The sequence below is a fragment of the Pseudonaja textilis genome, chromosome 6 (assembly GCF_049901715.1).
Source record: "Pseudonaja textilis isolate UNSWEBS1 chromosome 6, rPseTex1.2, whole genome shotgun sequence".
In the NCBI taxonomy this organism is placed as follows: Eukaryota; Metazoa; Chordata; class Lepidosauria; order Squamata; family Elapidae; genus Pseudonaja; species Pseudonaja textilis.
The window spans coordinates 34,119,704-34,146,426 of NC_141995.1; the positions used below are offsets into that span (position 1 = coordinate 34,119,704).

Sequence of the window (26,723 nt, forward strand, 5' to 3'; positions counted from 1 at the left end):
CACACATAGCTACAAATGCCTTAGAACATATTGAATCTTAATGGGTACCTTATGTATATTCAACATATTGTCCCTTAATAAGTAATTTAAAAGGGAATATTGAATAACTGTTCTTAATAAAATGGTTTTAATGGTACATTTCCACCATTAAAACCAGTATTTTGGAAGCTTAGAGGGTAGTCAACTGAGCTATAGTTTTTTAATTTTTGGAATAAAGATGGCAATAAAAGCCTTATGAAATAAGCTGCCAGTGCTCAGATTATGAATTAAACCTTTATTTTTAAACAATGTCATTCACACTACTACATGCCAGAAGTTCAACCAATTTTGCTAAGAAAAATTAACAGAAGAACTAATAGTAATAGGCAAAGATGTTAAAATTGCATATAATATTATTGCAACTTTTTGGTCATTTTAAGACATATTTTGACTGTAGTTCATTATTATATGCTTCTGAAATAATTGCACACTAAACCTCAGCTGTGAAAGCAGCACTGCAGTAAATTTTATAATGATTCAAATAACACGGCATGCAACGTTCAGTTTGGAGATTCAGTTCAATCAACATTGATTAATCACCCATTTAACAAAGATTCATGAACTGAAAAGGGCCCCGGATTCAAAAGACAAATGGAATTTGTTGGATCAGTATTTATTAGAATCCTTCTGGACTGAAAATTCAGTAGCTTTTCTGCTGCTTCAGAAACCCCATCAGACAAATACATAATGTTGTTGTTCTTTCAGTTTCTCATGAAAATAAATGATGTGATGGGCTCTCTCACATCAGTTTGGTAGTGATCAGCCAAAAGGCTTTATTACCTTATGAAACTCTCTGTCTTTCAGAATTGGGTGGCCAACTTCTTTAATTCAGCCAGCCACGTATCTTAACATTTTCTTTTTCTTATGACAATAGAAGGTTAATTTTTTTTTATGCTCTCCCTGCCAGCACAAGTAAGAATTCAACTCAGGAGTCAAGAATATGTGACTAGTCTAGAATACACTTTGAGTTCAAACCTTACTTTCATAATCTGCAGCAGATTGAAGTCACTTCATATTATGGTAAGTGAATGAATGTATGCCAAGTTTTCATTCTTCTAATGACTGTTTTTAAGAAAACGTGGTGATAATGGCAGCAGGAGTAGGAATAGTATTTGTTCTGTACCAAAATCCTTCTCAGCGGCCTGCCTGATTTTGTGGCAATGTTCCTTGCCTTGTGAGTTTGTCTCTGTTGACCTTGCGAATTAACTAACATGGACATTGCCAGAAAACCAATACTGTTTACAATCAAGCCTGGGTAAGGATAAGAGAATTTTGCCCAGGAACCTTGCAAATCAGCTAGGCCAGCTTCCTGGTACTCCAGAAAAACCAAGAACTTACTTTTTAAAGTTTGTATTTAATAGCTGGAGTAGAACACTGCATTGTTTCAGTGAACTTCACTATATGCTCTTTTAAATATATACAAACTTTTAAAACATTTGGTAGAATTCTTTCTAAGTTCTATTCTCTCAATACCCCAATCAAGGAACTACAAAGGAGACAAACAAGCAAGCAGAAAACAATACCCTAATCAAAGAACTAACCAGGAAACAAACAGCTCCACCAATATTGGCAGGGTAAGCAACTATTGTATATATAAATAGGAAACAAATCCCACACTTACTAGCACTGATTATTACTTACAATAGTTGGACAATGAAATGTCTGCAAGCAAAACAACCAAGCTCAGAGCTCATCAAGGACTCCACCAATTTTCTCTGCACTAAATGAAGTATGTAAGCATTTTAAAAAAATTTTTTGAAAAGAAATTGGCTAAAACCATTGAAACTGGTTTTTTGCAAGGTTAATGTCTTTGTATGGGGACAAAATCCCAACTTTGAGCATTTTGTGTTGTATTTGTTGTAGCCTACGTACAAATCTTATCTCTATTTAGAATTTTGAATCAGAACAACCTCAATTCTCATCCTTTCTGGAATGCCATGCCCAAATCAATTCAAATACTTTTTGAGCACTTGAGTACTACCAATTAAAATTTAATCAGGATTTATTTCTTTAGATAAAACTTTCATGTAGCTACTCATCCTAACAAAAAAGCCAGGTGGTTCCCAAGATTTACAGAAAGTGAATGAGTAAATCATGAAATTTTGTCTCATTATAATGATAATACATTTATGGTTTAGCCAATTTTTTATATATATATACACATAAAAAGGAAATGTTACTGCTTACTTCATTAGTATACCACTAGACCAAGAAGTAAGTTTCTCAGCATCATTGGAGTGAGACATGGGAATGGCCTTGAGGGACAGGATGAATCTTGCAAGAATGCAGTTATTCCCCCCCCCCGTCCCCCCCGCTTCTTTTATCTTTGTGACAACTAAAGAGGGCCTTGTCTGAGATGTTTTCTTAGGTTACAGTTCAGACTTGGGTTTCTGTTTTCTGATTGTCTTAGTAGCATCTTTCCCTTCTGCCCCTCAAAATCATTATCTTGGTGCACTACAATTACTGACAAAATAAAAAAAAATGACTAACTTTCATCAGGTTGTAAAATTGCCTTTCTGAAAAACAACAACAAAGGAAGATACAAGTATCCATACAGCACTATTAATATAAATATAGGGGATAGTTTTCTTTTGTAGTTTTCTTTTTGTTGGAAATGTCACCACACCCCAGATTATCATTAGAATATGATAGAATGGATAGTTTATTTATTCCTTTTTTATAATGCCCTTTGAAATAAATTGGTTTATTCTATTTTATTGTAAATTTACTAATCCTGGGCAGCTATGTGTAGGATATGTTATGATATACAGTATCTGTATATCATAATGAATAGTCAAAACCAATTCTCGGGATTAAGGAATTAAAGCAATATGTCTGTTCTTGTTATTTTGGGTATCTCCCCATTCCTTATGCTCTTGGCTGTCTTCCTAGATCCCTTTTGATTTATAGTAAGAAGTAAAAAATAGTGTCCTATAACAGCTAGACTGTATTTAATATGCTTTAGGACAATGTACACATATTCATATAGTGGATTTCAAGCAATGGTATATTTCTATAATGCAAAAAATATTTAAAAACCCGAATAGTCCAATTGTTTCATAGTCTAAAGTTTTCATTCTTTGATAAATACTTCATGCTTGGTTTTACTTTACTTCTTATTTAGTCTGCAAATTTTCTTGAAAAATCCCCAGAAGCAATTATATAAATTTCCTAATGTATATTTTTTACCAACCAATTTAAAAGGGCTTTATATTTTTACCAATATACCCATCTTTATGTGCTTTTATTTTTTTATTTTTTGCATCCTTCTCAGCAAAAATTACAGACAAATGAATAAGTTCACACTTATCGATTGAATTAAATGAATTTTTCTTCATGATTACATCCTTGGGTGTGATGTGTAAGGAATGCCAAACAACACCAACAAAAAAAAGAGAGAAGCACATGTAGAATCTGAAAACTGGATTACCAAGTCTTTGGAGATGGATTTGATATGGAACCTTAAAGTGAGATATAACCATTTGTTCAAGTATCTTTGATATTTTTTTTAAAAAAATATTGATTTAGACTCAGTAGTAATGTCAGATCTATACTTTACAAAAGGCTCTGATTGTGTTTAAAATCTCAGTTGGACTTAGAACACATCATTTTTTTGGATATGATATTTATTCTTTATTCCCATATTTATTGTATTTTGGGGAGAGCATACTGCTCTCAGTAGTAGTCCTAAACACTTTTAATGCATATTGTTTCATGGACTTCAAAAGTGAGTTGTTTTTCATTTGTTGCTTTTGAATAACTTTGGAGATTCAAATGAATAATGAGTACGGCTCAAGAAAAAAGAAACATACAAAAGCAACTTCCCTTTTCAAGGAGAAGCCTCAGCATATCTAACCAACTACTGACATTTTTAGCTGAAATAGCTCATAATAAGAACAAGACCTTTGTTCTGTAGGGCACACACAATGCTCAATAAACTCAAAAACTTTTCCTTCCATTATTTATTTAGTTTTAAAACCACCCACTTACTTGGTTATCTGAATGGTATTCAGTGCAGTTAAGCATACATAAAAAACAGCCGAACAAAACATTTGTGGTTGGAATAATAATAAAAATGTAACACATAAAATCCCCATAAAAACAACAGCAGAACAAACAGTATGAACTTTCCTGAAGCCTTTAAAATGGCTCTTAAATTCTTCCAAGGAAGAAATGACGAACGGATGAAAAGTGTAAAAAGTGGATCTATTGACCATGGTGAGCAGATTGGTTCTTTGTAAGTTCTTTCCAGATATAGCAAGAACTTGAGATCAGCCACAAGTACTTCAGACAATTTTTCTCCACAAGGAGATCACAAAATAGAAATATCTGATGAGTTTTGAGCTCTGGAAGATGTGGGAGTAGCGATCATGCTGAAACTGGAGTTGGTGTCTTTAAAAGGATGATTTACATACCTCCTTTTCTAGTCACTCTTGGAAGCTTTTCACTTATTGGGAACCTTTGGATGAACAAGTTTTATAGCACTTGATGAGTTGTATGCAATCATTAGAGAAAGAAGTTTTAAATACTAAATAAAAGTTAAAGATTTAACCTTTTTTTCTGAATAACCAGCAAAAGAGTGATGAAAATCTTAATTTTAGAAAGTTACAGCTGGACTAATCCTGTGGAGAAATGCTTTTGTTTTGAATTCTTAAAAATATCTAAGATTTAAAAAACTGTACATTACCAGGAATTAGAAGGAACTAAAAATTACAATGAAAGGAAAAGAACTCTCAAACTCAATTTACAATTACAGAATGAAGCAAAATATTTTAAAACTGAAGATGTTGAAGAATATTTTTGAACAAAACCCCGCAAAGTTAATTGCAAGAGTGTTTGCCTCTGCAGATAAACTGTGTTTAAGAATGCTATGAAAAAGAAGCAAGTTTTACATGACAACAGTGAGACTGTCTGGAAAGTGGAAATTAAAAAAAAAAAAAACAAAGGAGAAGAATGACATGGAAATAGATGTTACAGTGGGAAAACAAAAGAAACTGGCTTATGTCTTAATTCTAAAATGGGATATACAAATAACAAACCAAGAGAGTAACCTGAATCATTTTCTTAACTTTGATTTACAAAAGAGGCTTGTTAAAGTTTTGAAGAATGTTGTGAGAAGGGGGCAAAGGGAAAAAATGAAATCGAGTTCTAGAACATTATTTGAAGGATTAAAGATTAAAATTATTAGAAGCAATATGAAGTAATATAAAGTTGGTTTACCTCCATCTTCTCAAGTACTTAGCAGGGGAGGGCTTGGCAGCACAAGGAAATAACAGCCAATGCCTTAATAGCCAACTATCAACACCCCAATCTACATCTAAAAAGCCACACATAATGGCACCATATAAATACTGCATACAGAATTGCCCCAAACAATCTTCCAGGAGAAGTTCCCTAAAGATAGGCTCCAGTATCAAAGTTCAGGAGACTAAGCCTTTAGTCTCAGTGATCAACCTGGATTTGAGACTGCAAGAAGCCGCTGAGCTGCAGCCCAGAACAAAGCCCAGCCCAGAAACATAGGGTTTTCTTGATGCATTGAAGACTTTCACAATACAAAGCCCAGCCCCATCCCATCTTAGCAGCATGGTGCAATGCCACAGACACTCTACCACAGTTCTAGCTGCAGTTGCCCTTAAGTTAAGCTTTGCCATTCTCCTGTTGCTGTTGCTGAAAAGTGTGCATGTTAGATCAACTAATGAAGTTTCATTTGTAGACTAAATACTTAAAATAGTTTTGTGCACAATAAAATAAAGCTTTACTTTCTTCTTCTTCTTCTTCTTCTTCTTCTTCTTCTTCTTCTTCTTCTTCTTCTTCTTCTTCTTCTTCTTCTTCTTCTTCTTCTTCTTCTTCTTCTTCTCCTCCTCCTCCTCCTCCTCCTCCTCCTCCTCCTCCTCCTCCTCCTCCTCCTCCTCCTCCTCCTCCCTCCTCCTCCTTCTTCTTCTTCTTCCTCTTCTTCTTCTTCTTCTTCTTCTTCTTCCCCTTCCCCTTCCCCTTCCCCTTCCTCTCCCCCGTCCTCATCTTTGTCGTCTTCGTCTTCTTCAACTGGGTCTGATTCTCAGAAACTACCTGGACAAATCTCTGCAGGTTTGTTTTGCAAGAAATTTTCAGACATGATTTGCCATTACCTCTTTCTCAGGGCTGAGAAAAGGTGACTGGCCCCAAGTCACCAGCTTGCTTTGTGCCCAAAGCTGGACTAGAATTCAGAGTTTTCCAGTTTCTAGCCTGATGCCATAACTACTAGACTAAAAGGCATTTGAAATTGTACTGTGTGGCAATGATAAGCATATTATTGTAACATTTATAAATTGCTATTGAAATTGAATTTGGAGAATGAATATGTGGCGCATTGTATGATTCAATGAGCAAAAATTGCTGGATATAATGTAATGCTTGAATAATTGAAAAACATGTGGATGAAGGGTTTAAAATTTATTTTGGCTAAAATTTAAAGAAAAACTTTTATAAAATAATGTATGATGGTATTTAACACCTGACAAATTTCCAAATATGTATAAGATGTTTCAAAAGTATGTTGGAAATATAAATGCAAAGAAGGAACTTTTTATCAGCTTTGGTGAAGTTGTGACAAAGCAAAGAAATATTGCAAAAAGATTCACATTTTAATATATAAGTGACTCAAAACAAATATAAAAATCAAACCAGAGATTTTTCTTTTAGGTTTAATGGGCAAAGAACTTGAAAAACTTCATTTTTATACATGTTGAGAGTCATGAGAATGCTCTATCTGCAAAAATGGAAAGATACACTATTTCCCACAATGATGGCTGGAAAAACTGATGGAATTGTCAGATATGGCCAACTATTTTATTAAACAAAGAAAAGTACACATCCAATTTTACTTCTATTTGCAAACAGTTCTGGATTTTGTGCTTGGGATTGAAAAAAAATGAAACTTTGATTTTATGATTTTATGATTAGGCACATTTGTGCTTAAAGAAAAAGTCTAGTACATATTAAATATGGAAAAGTAAAACATTGAGGCTGTAATGCTACTATTTTTATTCTATTGCTCTGAAAATGCCTTCTTCCTTTATCCTGTAGTCTTCTCTCTCTTTTCCCTTTTCCCGTTTTCCCACTATTTACATTTGTATTTTATACTTTGATAGGCTTAATAAAATTATATATTAAAAAAACCATAGACAAACTTGCTCTCTATATAACAATATAACTTAGCACAAAAATAATAAAACAAAGTAACAATAATATTTTAAAAAGAGTAAAATGAATAGAAGATTTAAGATGACCAAGACGAGGATTAGAGATGAGAATCTATTTTTTTAATGACAACAAAGCAAAAATAGCAACTTGACTGCTGTAAATTGGAAACACATCCAGAATAAGACAATTCAATCATATGATCTGAGTCCTTGAGTTTACTTTTCATCATCAATTGGGCCATGATCTCATTGTAAATGGGGCAGTGAAGGAGCCAATGAGTAACATTTTCCATTTGACCGGCATCCCAGGGACATTTATTTATGTGCAAGGAATGCAAATAGGATTCAAGTTTTCCATTGAACAAATTAATAAAAATTGAAACTTCTCTTGCCTAATCATTTTGCAAAGTAATACCCCAAAACTACTTTTAAGGCACCTACTTGAGGTCTTGAGAAGGTTCAGCTCTGATATGTGGGGTTTCCACAGAATGCTCAAAAACAGCTCCTTCTGTGCCTACAAGAAATAATACATGAATAGAATACAGTATAGTTACATTCCATGTCAACATTTCATTTGAAAAGTAATGAACCCCGCTTTTCTGAGAAACAAACTTAATCAATATTAATAAGCTAAATTAATATTTACGAGATTTATTTCAATGAAATTTATTGTAGAATAATTTTAAGACAATGCAACACATGAAGAAGTTTTGATTAATCTCATTAAAAGTAACAGCCTTGATCCATATGCCTGTAAATAGGTAAAATTAATGGGCACTTGTTCCTATTCCAATATTTCCACAGAAGCAGGAGGTCCATTACAAGACCTGTTCAGGTATCTACCTTCTCTGCAGTTTTGTAAACAATCCTTTCCTTTCATGGAGCTATAAATCTACAAAGTATACAGTTGTTGAAAACAATGACTGAATTATCTTCTTAATAGGTGCATAACATTTATACTTATTTAGAAATGCATGAAACCATTTTGCACCCAAGCCTGGCTCATATTCAGATCTTCAATATCTTATAAAATACTTAAGTGAAGATAAACAACTTAAAGAAAATGCTTTTGGTATAAAATACAAATTGGTTAAATTACTTACAATAAAAATTATTCTCTTACATTATTAATTTTTTTCTTCTAACAATCTGAATTCTCCTTCTTATTACCATTTAATGTGCTGTAGAACAGTGATTCTCAATCTTTTCTTCACCATGAACCCTGTTTAAATACTTTTTGTGGCCATGGATCATGGCCACAGACCTCTGAGACTTAACACAAGATTTAAATCATAAAATTTCTTCAAGCCTTCACGGACCCCCTGTGATGACATCATAACCCCCTCAGGGATCTGCAGACCACAGATTGAGAACCACTGTTCCTGAAGATTGTTAAAAACCAATCACTGATAAGCAACAATCATCTATTTTCAAGCAGGTAGAAAGCAGATTAGAAGCATTGTTTTAATGGTTTTGGCAAACTAGAGTTTGCTTTTTTGGTTGTTATTCAGAAAAAGCATGTTGTGGTACTCATTAACTGTAATTTTCTTTCACCTAAGAACCCACACTAAGAACAAATGGTCATTAAAAAACCTGGAAGATTCTTTCATGTATACAATGAAAGAGGAAGACAAATCACACAAGCCCAGCAATTCATAAAGCTTGTTTCTGCTCCTCAGAGCTAGATTTTCCTCATGGCTGAACTGAATGCCACCATTTATTTTTCATTGGTAAATGGGAATTTTCTCCATCATGAATCCATATCCTGCCCCTGTTACCTGGTTCTTTCATCTGATATAAAGATATATGAGAAAGATCTTGTGAAGCCAGGGAATGAGCTTCAGCTACAGCTCATTCGGTCCAATAAGAGGCAGCTTAACCCTTAATATTAACCCATAGAAGGAATGTGGGCAGACCAAACCATCTCAGAAAGAACCCCGCCTTTAATGTCTTTAATGTCTTGGGCTATACAGGAAACAAAGCAGAAAAATACTTCCAAGACTGGTAGCCTTGCCAAGTAGATAGGAAACACACCCAGATGAATGAATTCTACCTTATTGTAAGATTAAATTGACAGAATTTTTCAAGTCGGGAAGTACATTTTTCCCTGTCACTGATAACAGCCGAAGAAACTAGAGAACGTCCCTTCTGAGTCATTTGCCACACTCCCACATGAAGGAGTGTTCTTTCTGAAACTGCCCACATTTCTTCTGTAGGATAAATTGCCTCTTATTTGATCATTCTCCTGGGGGTGGCTCTTTCCCCTGTCTCTCAAGGTCAGTCCTGCATACCATTACATCAGGTGAATGAGTAAATCTAACCCACTTCTAGCGGAATGGTAGGGAAACTTAATACATATTAAAGGCTACTCAAGAGAGGGAAAACTTCATTAATACTGAAATAACTAATGCGATTTTAAGCTTATGTCACTCAAAAACTGGCCATGTTGCAGAAAGAAGTCACCTGCACATGTTTATGCTTTGGTTAGGTAAGGTTCAAGTCAGGGATGGGATCCGACTGGTATAACTACCGGTTTGGTGATTTTACACTTTGTGCATGCATGCGCGCTTTGCGTGCACGTGTATATCATCATCAACTAGCTGCTGGTTCCACAGCAGTTGAGAAGGCACTTTTTCCTGAGTTTTCAACTGCAGCTGTGTCGCGCAAAGCAGCTGCGGCTGAAAAAGCAGGAAATAAAGGTCAGGTAAGAGCCCGGGCAGGCGGGTGGGCCTAAACAGCAGCAGCATACATAGAACCGGTTCTATGTATGCTGTCTGTTTGCTGCAGAGCAACCAGTTCTACAGAGGTGGACAGAACCGGTAGAATCCCACCCCTGGTTCAAGTCCATTGCTTGAATGCTAACTGACCACATTTCCCAATGAAAGCAATGAATCAATTTGTCCTTTTGACTAGGGATTTTGAGAAAGATTTCCCGATTCAGACTTCCATAACAATATTAGATGAAAATAGAACTTCCAATGAAAGATGAATTTCCCAAAGTCCCCAGCTTGAACCTGTTTGTGTGCCCAGTTCTTACCATGGTAAAAAACCTCCCTCCCATCCAATTCTCCCATCTAGTTGCAAAATACATTTCCTCCTCTCTTTATTTGATATTGCAAGTGACAGGAGCATAATCTGTGCGAGGACCAGACATGCTTCTCCTTTCCCTTTTCTGTCTTTACATGCACTTTAAATGCACTGTCATGTCTCCCTATACATTGGGTTTTGCTTTCAGATGTTCCTTAATCCATTATTAATCATCAATCATTATGCAGAAGGAAGAAGAGAGAAACCTGCTTCATTTATTCCCATTCAATATTTCAGTTTTCAATACTTCTTGCAATGTAAGTAAAAATAAGATGGGAATACACTGTGAAAGTAAGTAAAAATTCGAAAGGGCATTTAAGGACTGGGCCAATTTTTTCCCCTTCCAAATTTGGTGATTCCCTTGGAAAAAGGTTCATATTCTCTCTCCCTCCCTCCATCTCCCCCTCCCTCCCTTCTAATTGCATGCACACATATACTACACAGAGAAAGATATACACATACAGAGTACAGAATATGCATCACTGAAATTATTACAAACTACTAATTTGATTTAATTTTAGCTTCCCATATTAGACAACAACAAAAATGAAGGTGCAGTACTTTCTTTTACATTGCCTGACCCTGAAGATGGAGGGATCACCCATAAAAAGATTAGAGATTAGAGCAGACAGAGCATTGAAAATCTTCCAAGAGATATCATTCCAATAAAGCAAGCAATACCCTGCAGGATAAATGGAGCTGTTTTAAATGGCATGATTCTAAAAGATATTTATCTGATGCAAAGCTCTGTGTGCATGGCATTCATCCTAATTCAGTACAAACCACATCTAGTCATGCATTTGCAAATTGTCCTCCCTTGAAACTATGGAAACTGAAGATGTAGCGCTCTCAGACACTGACTGGGGTAAACTACTTATTCTGCTCAATTTACCAGTTACTGAGATCTAACCTTTAGAAAATGACAATGAACATGGTTTCATTAATATCACTGGAAATATATATTATAAATTACAGTGTCGAAAGCTTGGTGATAGATGTTGGTAGCTATGCACCCAGAGAATGAATAGAGCAGAAGGATACTTGTTATATAAACAGCAAATGAAAGAGTTTCTCTATATAGCATCTTGATCTCAAACAGAAAAAAAACACACAGAGAATAGTAGCAAATAGAGGCAAAATTGGGTAATTATGTTCTATTGAGAGAACTGTATATGCAATTTAAAAAAGAGCCTGTTAATTTAATTACAGCATTTGAGGCCAGAGTAAATGAATTCAGCTCTGGGGGAATGTATTGTTTATTTCAGATAAGGGAATTGAAAAAATGATTGCAGAGTTTGCTGAAATTAATTTACAATAACCTAGAAACCATGTGGGTTTGCTTCCCAGGAAAAGCAAAAGGAAGGGATTTTAGCCCCAAATCAGGTGGGAATTCCAGGGGTTCTTATCTAGCAAGAATTGGTCTCAGTGAAACAAAAATAATAATAATTAAAATGAAAGCTAAAAATTTAAAACTAAAAAAAGAAAAAGAAAAAAAACTTTAGTTGTTCATATCTTTGATGAAAGATTGTTAGACATGGTTGTGGAATGAAATAAGCGAAATTTGCCTTTAAGTAAATCCTAAATTGACTGAATTGTTTTGATCAGGTAGACCAGGGTTGTCAAACTCGTGTCTTCACGGCATCATCATGTGATCTATCACAACTTTTTCCCTCTTCACTAAACTGGGTGTGGCGATGGCCAGCATGTGATGCATCCGGCCTGTGGGCCATGAATTTGACAGTCTTGAGGTAGACTGATTAAAATGAACAAATAAAAACCATGAGATGTTTCATTTAAGATGATACTTTCAGGAAATTTTAGTCAGAACTCATTCCTCCTCCCCGCACTACAAAATATGGATAATGTTGGGAAGAAAATTTAAATATGATCTTAATTCCCATGACAAATTAATATTATGGAATAATAATAAACTGAAATAGCTGGAAAATCTTTTTCATTTTTTTTTTGTACAGCTTACTGTCAACCAATCCTTTACAATTTCCAATGTTTTGCAAAATAAATTTGGATCAACTAAAACTACTGAATGGAATACATTTAATATGTAAACTACTTTACATATACTTTATTTATTTATTTGCAAAATAAATTTGGATCGACTAAAACTACTGAATGGAATACATTGAATACACTTAATTAAAATTTCTTTTCATCTGACAATTTGGGTTTGATGCATTAACAGCTTCAAAACTTCCTTGCTATTAGTGCAACTGAAAGAGGTTTATGAGTCCCACATTTACACTCAATTTTTGCAGATCTCAATTTAGTGGACTTTGGATATAATGAGCAAAACACTTGTTTCATTTATGAAATGCTATGTTATTTTTCATAATTGCACAAATGATATAAAATGGCATAAGTGATGTAACTTATATAATGATGTTGCTATGAATGAAGTCCTCTCCAATTTAAAAAACATTTGAGAATCATAGACCTTCCCTTTCTTCCACTCTAATTAATTTGCAAAATCAAAGTATTATTGTACAATTGAAAACTAGATATAAATATGGAAATAATTCAGAAGAAAGAGTAAGAATATTCTATTTAAGCAATTAATAAGCTAAAGTTTTAGAGAATAATTCATTATATCTTATCAAGTAAGAATTTTTATTGGATATTCCAAGGCTTATGATAATGGTTGGGTTTCAACATCTGTATGTTAGAAGTATATTTTTGAGGAGACCTTAATTCATGTTTCTGGCTTGTTGTAAACACCATTCTGGTTTAGTATTCATAAGGTTGCTAGAATACTGGGGAAAAATACCAAAGATTGGAATCCATCAAATTATTAAGAACTTCTTTGTGAGTGGGTTGGAGTTAAATAGTTGATAGACTATTTTACACCTGACTTAACTCTGGGTAGACGATATGTGTTCACTTTGTATAAATGAATTGGATTTCTAATGATGTGGAATGATATTCCATGTAGTCAAAACTTAATTTTGTGTTTAAGAACTAAGATTTTTGGTTTATATGCATTTATTTTATTTTTTCCCCTCTGATGCAGGTTCACTTCTGTTTTTCCATTTTTTTTAAATTTTTTGATCTGGTTAATAGTTTTGTTTTGTATGTTAAAAGCATTGTTTTTCTTAAAGATGAAAAAGATTGGGCTGTATTTAATTGCTGTCATAAAATGGAATCTTCAAACTCAGTGGCATAGCTTAATTCTGCAAACATTACTTCTAATACAGGTAGTCCTTGATTTACAACATTTTGTTTAGTGACTGTTTGAAGTTGCAATAGCATTGAAGAAAGTGACTTATGATTGCTTTTCACACTTACAACCATTGCAGCATCCTCACGGTCATGTGATCAACATTCAGATGCTTGGCAATTGACTCATATTTATGACAGTTGCAGTGTCCCTGCAGAAAAAATCAATGACTCTTGATGAATGTATCTTTTCTTTTATGTATACTAAGAGTATTTGCACCAAGACAAATTCCTTGTGTGTCCAATCGCAACAGAAATTTTTGGCTCAATTGTGATTGTAAGTTGAGGACTACCTGTAATGATGATCTGCATCCCATAGTACTGCTTACAAAGCACTAGTAAAACATTTGGATTATTTTCTGCTCCACTGTTCCTTGATTTCTCAGTCTTTGATTTGAGATAGATTAATCTCTCATCATGCTCCCATGATACACTGTTCTATTTGATGAAAGTTTATGTATATTCTTTAAGTGCCCTTTGAAAACATATTTGTTGAATGATAAAGATTTTCTTAAGATAATGACAGAGTAAGTAGTAGAGATGGCATGGGAGCCCACTCAAGCATTTATTCATTGTTGTACATTTTTTGAAAATAAAAAGAAGTGCTTAAAGATTTAAATTTAGATGATACTGTTAAATAATTATTATTATCTTATGAACCCTATTCTTTTCTAGACTGCTAAATTAACAAGTTTTATAGTTGTAGAAGGAGAATTTGTATTACATTGCACAAGGCAACAATATCAGGAAGAAGGGAGAAAAAATCAATTATTGACTTTTAGACTTCATCAAATAGAGCAATATAATACTCTACTATACTATCAGTTCAGGATTCAAATGGGAACATTCATACAGGTTCCAAGTGTATGAATCTGCAATTCTTTTCAACAAAAATGTAAAAGCCCCACCCCCACACCTACAGATACATGGGCCAAATTTCATAGATTAAATTTTAATGACAATTTTTGGTTCCTGATCACTTCCTAATTTTTATTTTCTTGCTTCCAAAAATTGTCATTAAAATTTAATTTGGGGAGACTCTTGTTTCTGATAATTCTTATGTTGCTAGGAGGTTTTTAACCTCCTATTTCATTATAGGTTTATAGTAAGGCTTTTTCAAATATTTCACAGCTGGTTTTTAAACATTACAATTATTATTCCCCAGCTGACTAAGAACTTAATAGTGTCTTCTAATTATAGACCTATTTTTTTTTATAAATGCAGATGGTATAAGTTTAAAAGCTAAATTGATCCACAAATTGTATAGTACTTTTTAACCAGAATGGATGACAAATTTTGATCATAAAGCAATATGAGATTTTTAGTTGATGTTGTTTTTACTCAAAATAATCAATAATCATCCAGCAGCTCTGATTTCTTCAGTTGCTAAGCAATTAACCTATATGGTGTCTTGGCAGGTTTTGAGATAGGTTTTGATTTAAATGGACTTTCACAAAGTTTTTTTTTATACTGGATTGATATGATTTATTCAACTCCTAAATCATAAGAGAAGTTTAATGATATGCCATCTCTTTGTTCAAATTTATGTCCAAGTTGTGAATGCTTCCTTTTTCTTCTTATTTTTAAATTTGTCTTTAGACCCTTTGTTTGCATAATTAGAAGTTTTTAAAACTATCAATTGAACTACAAGGGGAGAAACAAAGCATAAGCTTTTATTATATAATGATTATATTTTATGTTTATCTTATGATTTGGGGATCCTGACTGGTTACTCTGTAAATGGGGATAAATCACAATGCTGAGACTGGTTCACATTACAGTTCAAAAACTTTTATGGATTTGGAGTTTAGGCTGTGTCTTGACACCTTTATGTTGTTATAAGAATTTCCAGAAGGATTAAAGGGTTAAATTGATAAACTTAATGTTACCATTTTTAATACAATGAAAAGTGTTAGATTGGATGGTCTAGAATATTTTTCAACATCTGGTGTAAAGTTAAATATGACAAAGATGAGTGCAATCTGAAAATTGATTTATTTTGAGGACTTATCCTCAATTATTTCTAATGCCACTGAATCCCTCATATGGGTTCCTCTTCTGAGTACCACGTATCTATATTTAATACTGCATGACATATATAAAAATACTGTGGATCAACCTATATACTCATAAAAATGCTTATATTATGAGACAATCACATTCAAATGTTATGTCTAAATTTGTTTGAGTGGGAACTTACACTATTACACTACTAGTGCAATAATGTAAGCCTATAGAAAAGAAATGTATTTCTGTTTCATTGGATGCGGTTTTTCTTCTTCTATTATTGTACATCAATTTTCTGTAAATAATTCTAGAGCGATGAAGAAATAAAATGGCAAGAGGTAGAATGAAGCAATGTGACAAACTCTAGCCTTTACTGTGATCCATCTGTAGCTCCTAAAGCACTTGATACACTGACCTTATAACTAAGAGATCAGAAGAGATGAATTCAGCTTTTGTTGCCCCTTCAAATTTTTCTCATTTAATTCCATTTATAGAACAGAGTGACTGGTGAAAACTAAATGATGCCTTTGCAATTCTACCTCCTTTTGTTAGAAAGTGGATTTTGTCATTTTCCTGATTTGATTTTACATTTAAGACCTCAGTGATGGGGCACTGTCCTTGACAGAGCAAAACAACAGTTACCTTACATTCTTTTATGTAGCTTTCATTTATTCCTCACATTTTACAGCTAAGATCAGAGTGCACCAAGGACCCCCTCAAATTATTCATCATGAATAGATTTTTGGAACTAATCTGTTGCAGCTAATTGTTGCTTAGCTATGTTTCACTATAATTCTAGAAGATTAGCTATTTTTTTCTATTTTCATATGGAGATATCAGATATGAAATGCACAAAAACAGAAATGAAACTGTCTTCTCAGTCATCTGATTATTATTGATTGTTCATTACTGCCTATCCCACTGGACATTTCCACCCAGCCACAATATGAGTTGCACTATGTCGCAAAAGCCAACAGTCTGGAACTATCCTCACTATTATTATTTCCAAGCTGAACAGTTTCCTTCCAGCTAGCTAATAAAGTAGAGTTTATCAAGTTAAGTTGATGGCTTTATGGAAATGTTCATGCTGTTGTCTTGCTAACTGTAGAGAAATGCCAATATCATTTTCTAGGATTTTATTTTTCAAAAAATCACAATGCAGTTTACAGATCAGTTAATAGACTGGATTTACTAATGGAAGAAAAACCCCCAAACAGAAATGTCCTGCTCATTATGTGCTCCAGACTGGAGAACTTATTAGGCCTTTGTTATGGTTGAGATAAGCTCCCAAAATTGATTAGTTTAAAAGATTTTATAAGGCATTGTTTAATTTTTACCCCAGGAAATTAATGTTATTTTTTCTAAAAAAATATGTTAATGTTATAGTTATTTTATTATTCTGTTTAAAATTTGAAGTCTCCGGATGTGTATGTGATTAAACATTAAAATCTAAACAAAGAAATAAATAAGCTTTAAAAACACAGGCTGGGATTAATCACAAAACTGGAGGCAGACCCAGATTCAGGTCCAGAGGCGGATTCAGGTCCAGAGGTCGGAGTCAGTCCATCTTAAAAAGTGCTATATTGGCCAGCTGATATTTGGATTTGCTGGCATGCTTTTAACAATGTTTCCCATAGTTTAGCAATGCTCAGAAATGAGCAAAAACATGACAGCAGCTTTTGATTGGATGGTTCAGTGTTTTCATGTTTTGTGCTGATGAGGGAGCCCAGAAAGTAAAATAGCTGAAAGGGCTTTACGCATATATTTTACGAAAAATATCTGGTGGGAGCAGAATGGGGGAAGAAGAGCAAAAATCTTGGCCTGGGGATGGAACCAGAGTTTTCTAAGATACGTTGCTTTAAAAATATGGCTATATATCTTTTGTGAATTGAGAATCTTATCAATGCTTGCCCATCTCCATGCTTCTCATTTACAATCCAAATGCAAAAATAAAACAAAATAAAATCCAGATACCTTACATAAACCCCAGGGCTTTAGATACTTAAAAAAGACTTTATTACATTTAGATTGCATTGGACTGAATTTGCAGAGGTCAACCAGAAAAAATATGCTATAATTATCCCTCACCAAGGAGAAATTCATTCTAGATGTGACCTTATGGGTTAATGTCCCAGTGGATTGAAATGGAAATCAGTCTCCCTCATCCCCCACCCTCCCTCAGGTTTGCTCCATCCCTGTTAATGTTTCTGAATTCACTCAAGACTTGGTTATATCACTAGACTTGGGGGTCCCAGGAAATCCTTTAATACACCTGCATACCTGCATTTTCATGCCTGCATCATGTTTAATAATGATCATTTTATATTTTTATAGTAATCAATTTATGTAAGTGTTCATCCTCTTTTCCCATAATCCTCTGTGGAATGGAGTCTGGGCAACTGAATAGAACTGAGTGTTTATTGGCCAGATGCCCTTCCTGTCACCAATGTGGGGTTTTATTCAGCAAATATATTCTCAGTGTGCCCACAGAAAGAAATATCTACCTTTATCTAGGATTGAACTCACCACCTCCCAATTGTGTGGTGAGAGTTCCATCTCTAGGCCACTGCACCACCCAATTTATGTAAGTGTTGCTTTTATTTAATTGTTGTATGCCTCCCAGAGTCACTTCTTGTGACATAGGTGGCCATACAAATTTGATAAATTAATAAATAAGTCACTTTTCTTGCATTCTCTTCATAGTCCTTAAATAAAAGCATGACAAGTGAATTGAACTTGTCTGAATAATATCTAATGTACATGACATGCATACACATTTACTGTATATTTTCTGGTCTTAAAACTAGTTTTACTTAAGACAGTTAAAAAGTTGTTCATTCAGAACTACCAGGATTCTCCTATACATCTGAATATCAGATCTGATTTGAAATGTTCAGCAAAGTTGAATAAAGTCATTTTGTTTATTCAACTCAATAAATGCGAGCTATGTATGAGAAAGACACCAATTCTAGAACATGTATCCTGTGACATAAATCCTTCTTGGACATTACACTGTATTGTACTTCTATGCTGCTTGGACATTACACTGTATGTTCAAAGTAAGATAATCCTTTAGAATGATACCATTTTAAAAAGGTAGATAAATGTTTATAGCATTAAGAAATAGATCTATTTGTTTTACATTTACATTCAATATTTTTTTAAAGAGAGTAATTGGCTTGAACATTTAGGAATAGAAAAAATATTGAAAATTGCATTTTGATTGTCAGTCAGAGGGGTAATTAATCCATACTTAACTAAACCATGTCTTCTAATTGGTAACAACAGAACATAAAAATTGCTTTTTACTTCAGATAAATAATTGGATCAATCTATTCTCATGGACTATAATACTAATACAGTGAAGGATTGATGGAAGAGAGAATGGTTTAAGCTTCCCAGCTCCACATAGCAATTATCCATAAACCCCATTGTTTTGATATTATTTAGGAATATTACATGGGAAATACAACAATCTGCTAGCAGATTGCTAAAGGAAAAATGATTTGTGTGCATGCAAAAGAATTAGGGGAATGGATAGATTGGTATGTAGATAAAAATACCCAAGCCTACATTTAAATGAATGTTTGTGCCACTCTGAACAAGCAACTAGTGTGAACTGAAGTTGCCATCCCTGGTCTCTAGCAATAAATGAGAACAGCTTCTACAAAGTGCTAACATGATGAAGAATTCCTTTGTTGGATAATTTGGATAAGTTTTATTACCCAAATGTGCTACCTGATCATTTTTAGTTAAAAAAGACATGATTTTTAAAATCCCCTCTTGAAGGGTATTCTTTGAGTTTGTATTGAGTTCTATTCTCAAATTCTTTGAGTTTCTTTGAGTTTGGATTTTGTTCTAAAACTGACATATTCCTGGTGAAAACATTAGTTGCAGTTGTATTTTAATGGTATTTTATTGGTGCCTTATTTTGGATACTGGAGGACAATATTTGGAAGTCACTGATCATATGTGGCTGCTTCCACTGCAGATGGAAGATTAAACTAAGAGGTATATTCCAACTTAGAGAATAAAGTGAGGCCTTTCTAGGCCTTCTTAGACCATCTTCTTTTTCTCCTGATCTTGTATGAATGATTGGCTGGGATATAAGCCATGGAGACATTCATCTCCTTATCCAACTCAAGACAATTTTCCATACACTTTGATTAAAACTTCTTTAATGATCTCAATCATATCCCACTGGAGGAAATCTGACTAGAAAGCTTTGTTCTTGTCTGATGTTAACATCACCAAAATAGTTGGACAGCATTTCTTTTTACAATGCACAAGGGCATCTTCTTTGACAGTTAAGGTTTAAAAAAGGTTAGCTTTTTTTGTTAGATTTGGGAGCAAAATCTTTCCAGTCATGTTGCTTAGCTTAAGTGTCCTAGAATATATTGAAACTAGATTATATAACTAAAAGTTCTTCTCCCATTGACATTAAATGATCATTCTTAATTGCTTGGAATTTTTAATGGAAGGCAAGATGTTAAAATGATAATATGTAAGTCAATTTACAGTCTGATGAAGATGGATTAACTTCAAAGGTTGTGACAGAACTAAAATCTTCTTTTAAATATGTAGAAGCCCAGCTGCTTAAGAATATATAGACAACAGAAATTAAGCAGTTTTCTACAGGGGATGAAACATAGAATTCCAGTTGTTGGATGTTGGCCTCCATTTTCTATAATGTGGCAGCTCTCTAGTGGTCATCAAGGGTTGACCCATGTCATGTAGCCTCTGGGTTACAAAAGAATGAATTACGATTGCAAGTTATAACTAGAACACTGCCAAAAGGCATTATATTCTCCAAGCCAAAAAGACAGATAGAACTGTCTTTGTACTCACCCTTGTGTATTGACCTCAAATTACATTACATATCCATGTCTTGCATCAGTTCATCTATAATATGTCCTGTGACATGACATATTGTCAAAAAATATCACTGAGGTTTTTTTTAAAGACTTCCATCTCTTTAGATACACATCTTATATGCTTATAATACAGAAAAACATACAATAGTTATTTAGTTAGACCAGGCCTGACAGGTTTGCTGTTTGATTCTTATAAATGTTTAATCTTAATTTATTTAATGAAAAGGAAAATAAATATTTAATATCTATATTTTTAATTTAATGGAAGTCTATGTAATTATAAGTTATGGGAAAGGCTCTCATTATGTCTCAACACATACACTTTGTTTTATTGTAAATCAACCTAATCTTTCTGCTAGACATTATAATTAATAATTGTATTCTTCCTCTACACCAGTCCTGTAAAAATATTTTACAGCTACTATGGGCAAGCACTCAACACAATTTCCTAAAAAGACCTGAACAGACTATCCCATGCAGAAGGAGTTTGCTGATATATTAGAGTTTGAAGCATTATGTAAATTTAAGTGAAATGTTTTTGAAAGTGGGAATCTGACTTGAGCAATGGTCAGTAGAGATTTTGAACTTCCAAAAGATACAATGATGGTCCTATTAAACCCTCTACTTTGGGTAAGAAGTTTAATATCCATGTCTCAATCATGGGTATGGAACTCCGATGATGATCAGCTGGGTAAGGAACTATTGTAACAAAAAGCATCCAATCGGTTTCGACAGAAAAAAAACGTACATCACCTGTACTATCAAGTTGATCAATATATAGCAATGGAGTTGAATAGTATGTCTGAACAAACAATCTTTCATTAGAAATAATTTAAAATTATGAGAGAAAATCATGCCTGAAATTCAGTAGTTCTGATTTTACTGGTTGAAAATTCTCCTTCCTTAATAATTACTCTTGTCTGAGAACTATATTAGTCTTAAACCACAGAGAAATTAGAGCTGACATTCAGAGTACATTATATAGTTGACTATATAATCATAAATTTTATGATGCCAAAGGGCAGTATCTAACTTAACGTTTAATGGCCAAAAGAACAAGAAATGAAAATTGTAACTTGAAGGATAAAATTTTACTCCTACAATAGAAGAAAATTACGGTTCTTAATTCAGAATCATGAAATATTATCTTTTGATACAAATCTTGAATGTAATAATGATGAACATTATTTCTAAACAGTTCCACAGATATATAGAACTTGCATACAATACATGATGTGTATGTGTGTTTGCATGTATATATATAAATATCTGTATATATGCATATACAGACGTGTGCATATGTGTATACATATACATATGCACATACACAAATAAATGTGTGTTTATGTATATACATAATACACATAAAATGTATGTGTATACATACACGCACACACACACACACACACACACACACACACACACACAAAATACATAAACACTTTATAAATTCATCTTCCCATCCCCCCCCACCCCCGGTAAGTGAAATGCATTCAGGGTTAGCAATCCAACTCTTACTACCTACCAGTCACCTTCAGTCTGTCTGCTCCAATGACAATCTCTTCTTCATCAGCAGAGAAAAGCACTCTACCATCTTCACTTGAGCTAACTTCAAATCTTTTACACTGGGCTTCTACACTTTCAGCACCTAAAAGAGAGAAAACAGAACACATTGTTATAATTTTCCCCAATATTCCTTTTAGATTCAGATTTGGAGAGACTTACATTAATTCTCTATATTAATTCTCTTTTACAGACTGTGCATACTGAGAATTGCCTTGCATTTGATCTTCCAGGGATAACCAAATTCATTGTTTGACCTATGTGACCTCGCTATATGTCATACCAATTTATTTTTACAGTTTTTACATCTACTTCAAACACTAAAAATTATTTTTACATGACATTTCATCCCCAAAGTTTAACACAGGATTATTGCACCACAAACATATGTATAATAAACATCTTGTAAAAACATTTAGTATAAAGGTTTTTCTGCAAGCTTAAGAACCATATTATTTTACTGATATTATTAAATTATCAACTATACTGTTCTTATTTACTATTATTTTTTGTTAAATTGCTACACACACACACACACACTTCTTTCAATTTACAGAAATACTGAACAAAATTAGTATAATGGTCCAAATAAACATTTATGTTTCAATAATGCATATTAGTTTGTTGAAAGTTAAACACTAGTTACAATAAAAATCAATGTTCTTTAATTGTGTATTCTTAATAAATTGCTCATTGACTCGTGAGCAGTGGGCAGGGCAATGATCTGGTTAAATTGCCAACATTTTTTATTTACTACACATATTAACTACTAACAAATCAGATTTCTCTCTAATATATATTTCAATTTACTGTATATGACTCTTTTTAAAATTTACCCTTTAATTGATTTAATAATTTGCAAATAATTTCTATGAAAGGACATTACACTGTTTTTTTCAAAATGAAGTATCCATTATTAAATGGAAATAAAGGAAGAGTGGGAATGTTGCCTTCCAATCACTAAGACATTATTTTAAAGTTTTAAAATTATAAATATAAATAAATAGATATAAGTAATTCAGGGCCGTAGCAGAACAAAAATTTGTAAGATTCCAAAAACTTTGGATTTAAAATAATAATTATTTATTGATTAAGGATTACAATCATTCAGTAATCATCTTACCAGGACTAAAACATGGTTAAAGTTTGTCCTTTTTCTGAAAACATCCATATCAAAGGGGCAGAGAAGCATAGAGTTTTATTTGAAATAGCCAGTGGATTCAAAAATCACTTGATCAGTTTAGAAAGTGGGTATGTTGTGGAAGGGGTGGGGAAAATATGGATATCAATTGGGCTTTTAAAAGTTGAGGAACAATAGAAGGTATAAACCAGGTATAAACCACCTGGTTTGCTCCTATGAAGTTTTAAATTGGAAAAATTTCCAGTTTTAGAAATTAGGCTACCAAATCCTACATGGCTGATAAAATCTAAGACCACATTTGCCAGGTGAGTTCATGTAGTTGAGGAAATCTAAGGATAAGGGTTCTATTCATTTGATTTATTGCAGACACTTGTGTTGCATTTCTTTGTACAATGGTTGTAGCCAAGGTTAAAGCTGTAATAAATTGGAACAAGTAAATGTTTTACTTGCACAATTTATTTGCACAGAAATAAACTGAAGCAAGTAAATGTTTTATTGGCACAAAGCTAGCTGGGTGACCTTGGCCACTCACTTTCAGCCCTACAAATGAAGCAGTGGCAAGCTACTTGTGAAAAACCTTACTTAAAAAGCTGCAGGGAATTGTCCAGGCATTCTCTGAGAATTTATCACAATTGAATTTTTAAAAAAAGGTAAGCCCCACCCCTAAGAGAATATCATCAAGGATAACGCAATGCATAGTAACACAAAGAATGTTACCAGAGTGGTGCTCTTCTCTTCATGTTGTCTGTTGGAGACAATGATTTCTGATGCACCAACTTCTGGCCATCACTTAAAATTAACTGTTTAACTATATTTATTGCTTTTAAGCAGCAAGCAAAATTGTGTATCCCTGCATCCAGTGAAGAAAGGCCACACCTGTGGAATCCATATAGATGTTGGTCAATTGGGAATTAATTTAAATTCTTTCTGTGGTACAAACAATGAAGTCCAACCCTCCTGAATGCCATTTAACTTCACCCAGTTTTACTCAAGTGCAAACTGTTAGTTAGTGAAGATTCCTGTGCTTGAGCAATAAACCACTAAACTGGAACCTTTACATATGGGTCTCATTGTTCATGACTGACAGCAATTGCTATTAAAGACACAGGAGCTTAATTTCAGACAGAAAATACTTGGAATCACCTCATCACAGAATTTCTTTCTAATCCAGAAAAATAATCCATTTGGGTTATTATTTGGGATAAGAATCCCATTCAGTGAATTAAGAGATACCAATTTCTGTCTACAAGTGTGTATGTGCAGGTGCTAAATAGGACTTCATCTAATAATTCCAAAGAGGATCCTGCATTAATCTTATCTTGATAAGAGAAAAATATTTTTGCCTCTTTAATATAACCTTATTATATTTCATTAACTATAATCTGGGATAGGGCTTTGTCTATGGCATTTGGAAATAGGAATATAGAGATTATTTTTCCTTGTTGGAGAATGGACTACACACGGCCCTCTCAGTTCCGTCTCTTATTAGATAATATTTCACTTCACAACTGCAGTTAGAACTGGAGTCCTGGAAAAAGGAGTTTATTTGCAAACTAAGAAGAGATTGTGTATATCCTACAGCCAATTTGATGTAGTGATTAAAGTGCTTCCCTAGAAGCCAAGAATGGTGGCTTCTAGCCCACTTTAGGCATGAAAGCCGACTGGGTGACTTTGGACCAGTGACTTTCTCTGGGATTGTTCTCTTTCTCTGGGGTTATTGTTGTGGTGAAAAAGAATAGGAGAAGGAGTATTAAATATATTTATTCCCTTGAGTTACTTAAAAATAAAGATGGGATGAAATTCAAACAAAGAAACATGTGAATGTAAACACGTATATCTATGCATTCAATAATCAAGAGAAAAAAATGCCAAGGCATAAATAAATACATATATGACAAAGAAAATGAAGTGACAGATCAATCAAAAGAAAACTTTCAAATGCCATTGCTTCAAATGCTTTACAAGCTAGCAAAACCAATCAACAGTAACATCGTACCAAAAAATGAAAAAAAAAAAGACAAGAAAAATGATGGCATGTGATTTTGCATGTTTAGATTATCTCCTTAGGCATTGTTATTGGAAGTGAGAAGTATATTTAAATTTGACACAGTTTAAAAAAATGCACATGAAAGAAAAGTAACAGGAATGAACCTTAAATCAAAAATGAAAATGCAAAACTGAAAATGTGTTACAAAAGGGGAAGTGAGAGCACACTAATCAAGAAATTGTAATTTCTATTTAAAAATCAACAAATTTCTCTGTAGGATTAATGAACTGAGAACTGTCAAGTAATTCCAAGTATGAGGCATGTTAAACATGACTTGTCTTAAGTGCTAGTTCACCATCGCACAGGCCAGTCTTTCCTAAAATTGTAGCCTATTTTCTAAAACAGAGATTGGGAACCTTGATTCTATGGCACCAATTCAACCTGGGAGATTCTCCCCAAGCCTACCAAACGTTGGCTAGATTCCTTTCTTCACAATGCTTCTTTCTCACCCTTCAGTTGTACAGGAACAGAAAAAAAAAAACCACCATTTTTTCAATGTAGATAGTTAGGAAACAATCTGTAGGACTGAGGAAAGTTTTACCTCTCTATTCTAAAGTGTAACCATGTAAAGAAATGTGTGTGGTGTTCAGTAACACTAGAGCATGAAAAATCATTGAGTTTATATTTTGGTGAATGCTTAGTAGATAATCCACTACAGAAAAGGATTTAGAAAATGTTGTTCTTATCTTGGTTCATTTCATGGAGTTTGGAATGATCTGGAACTCTGTTTTCTCTTGCAGCAAGAAAAGCATGAGGTCATGCAAGATCCAGCTAAGAGGTTTTTGTATACAGCAGGATCAATGATTATTACTTTTAATCTTTTCCTTCTCCTCCTTTTCCATTCCTACCTTTCATCACTGAGTTCAAAGTGAAGATTGGTTTTATTCTTATACCTAAACAAACTTGCTAGATAATGATATGCCAAGTCATTCAATAAGTTATGACTATGGATGGGTAGACTTGAATCTAGTCTCCTAGATGTGAGGCTCACAATTTACTTGCCTCTCTCTAAGATCTCTTTTCCCTTTTCTTTAAAAATTGAACAGGAAAACAGGAGTTGGTAGGAACTTCCCAATTTCACAAAAGTTATGAACTTTGAGGATGCTTTGTGAAAATAATTCCTCCCAAAGAAGATTTAGGAACTGACAATGCCAAAATGAAGGGAGAGAAGACAAAGCACACTTGTTACTAAAATTTTGCTGATCTGTTTAAACTCTATGAAATAGCAGATTGATCTGAAAGAGGGGCAATTTTTATTATTGGAATTAATATGTGATTCCTTTTATGTTGTGGAGTTATGAAACCAGAACATTAGTGTCTGTGGGATGTGTATGTGAAGAAGTCAAGATAATGGGCATGGCAACATGAACAAAAAAACCCTGCATACGTGTAATATTGACACACACATATTGACATATATAAAGAGCCAGGATTTGACCACAGAACCTAAACTGCTATTTGGAATAGTTTGGGAAAATTAAACACAATTACAACTAATTTTTTGTTTGAAAGCTTCAACTGAACATCTATTTACATTATGAGATACAGACTGTTCA

General features: G+C 33.6%; 1 protein-coding gene across 1 annotated transcript in view; it reads right to left on the reverse strand.

Moving 5' to 3' along the window:
* Positions 1-26,723, reverse strand: part of SGCZ (sarcoglycan zeta) — a 562,549-nt gene that overhangs the window by 10,775 nt on the left and 525,051 nt on the right. The window contains exons 5-6 of the mRNA XM_026697804.2: positions 21,942-22,064; positions 7,659-7,731 (exon numbers count right to left, since the gene is read on the reverse strand). Coding sequence (XP_026553589.2) covers positions 7,659-7,731; positions 21,942-22,064 — 196 coding nt within the window. The remainder of the gene's footprint in view (positions 1-7,658; positions 7,732-21,941; positions 22,065-26,723) is intronic.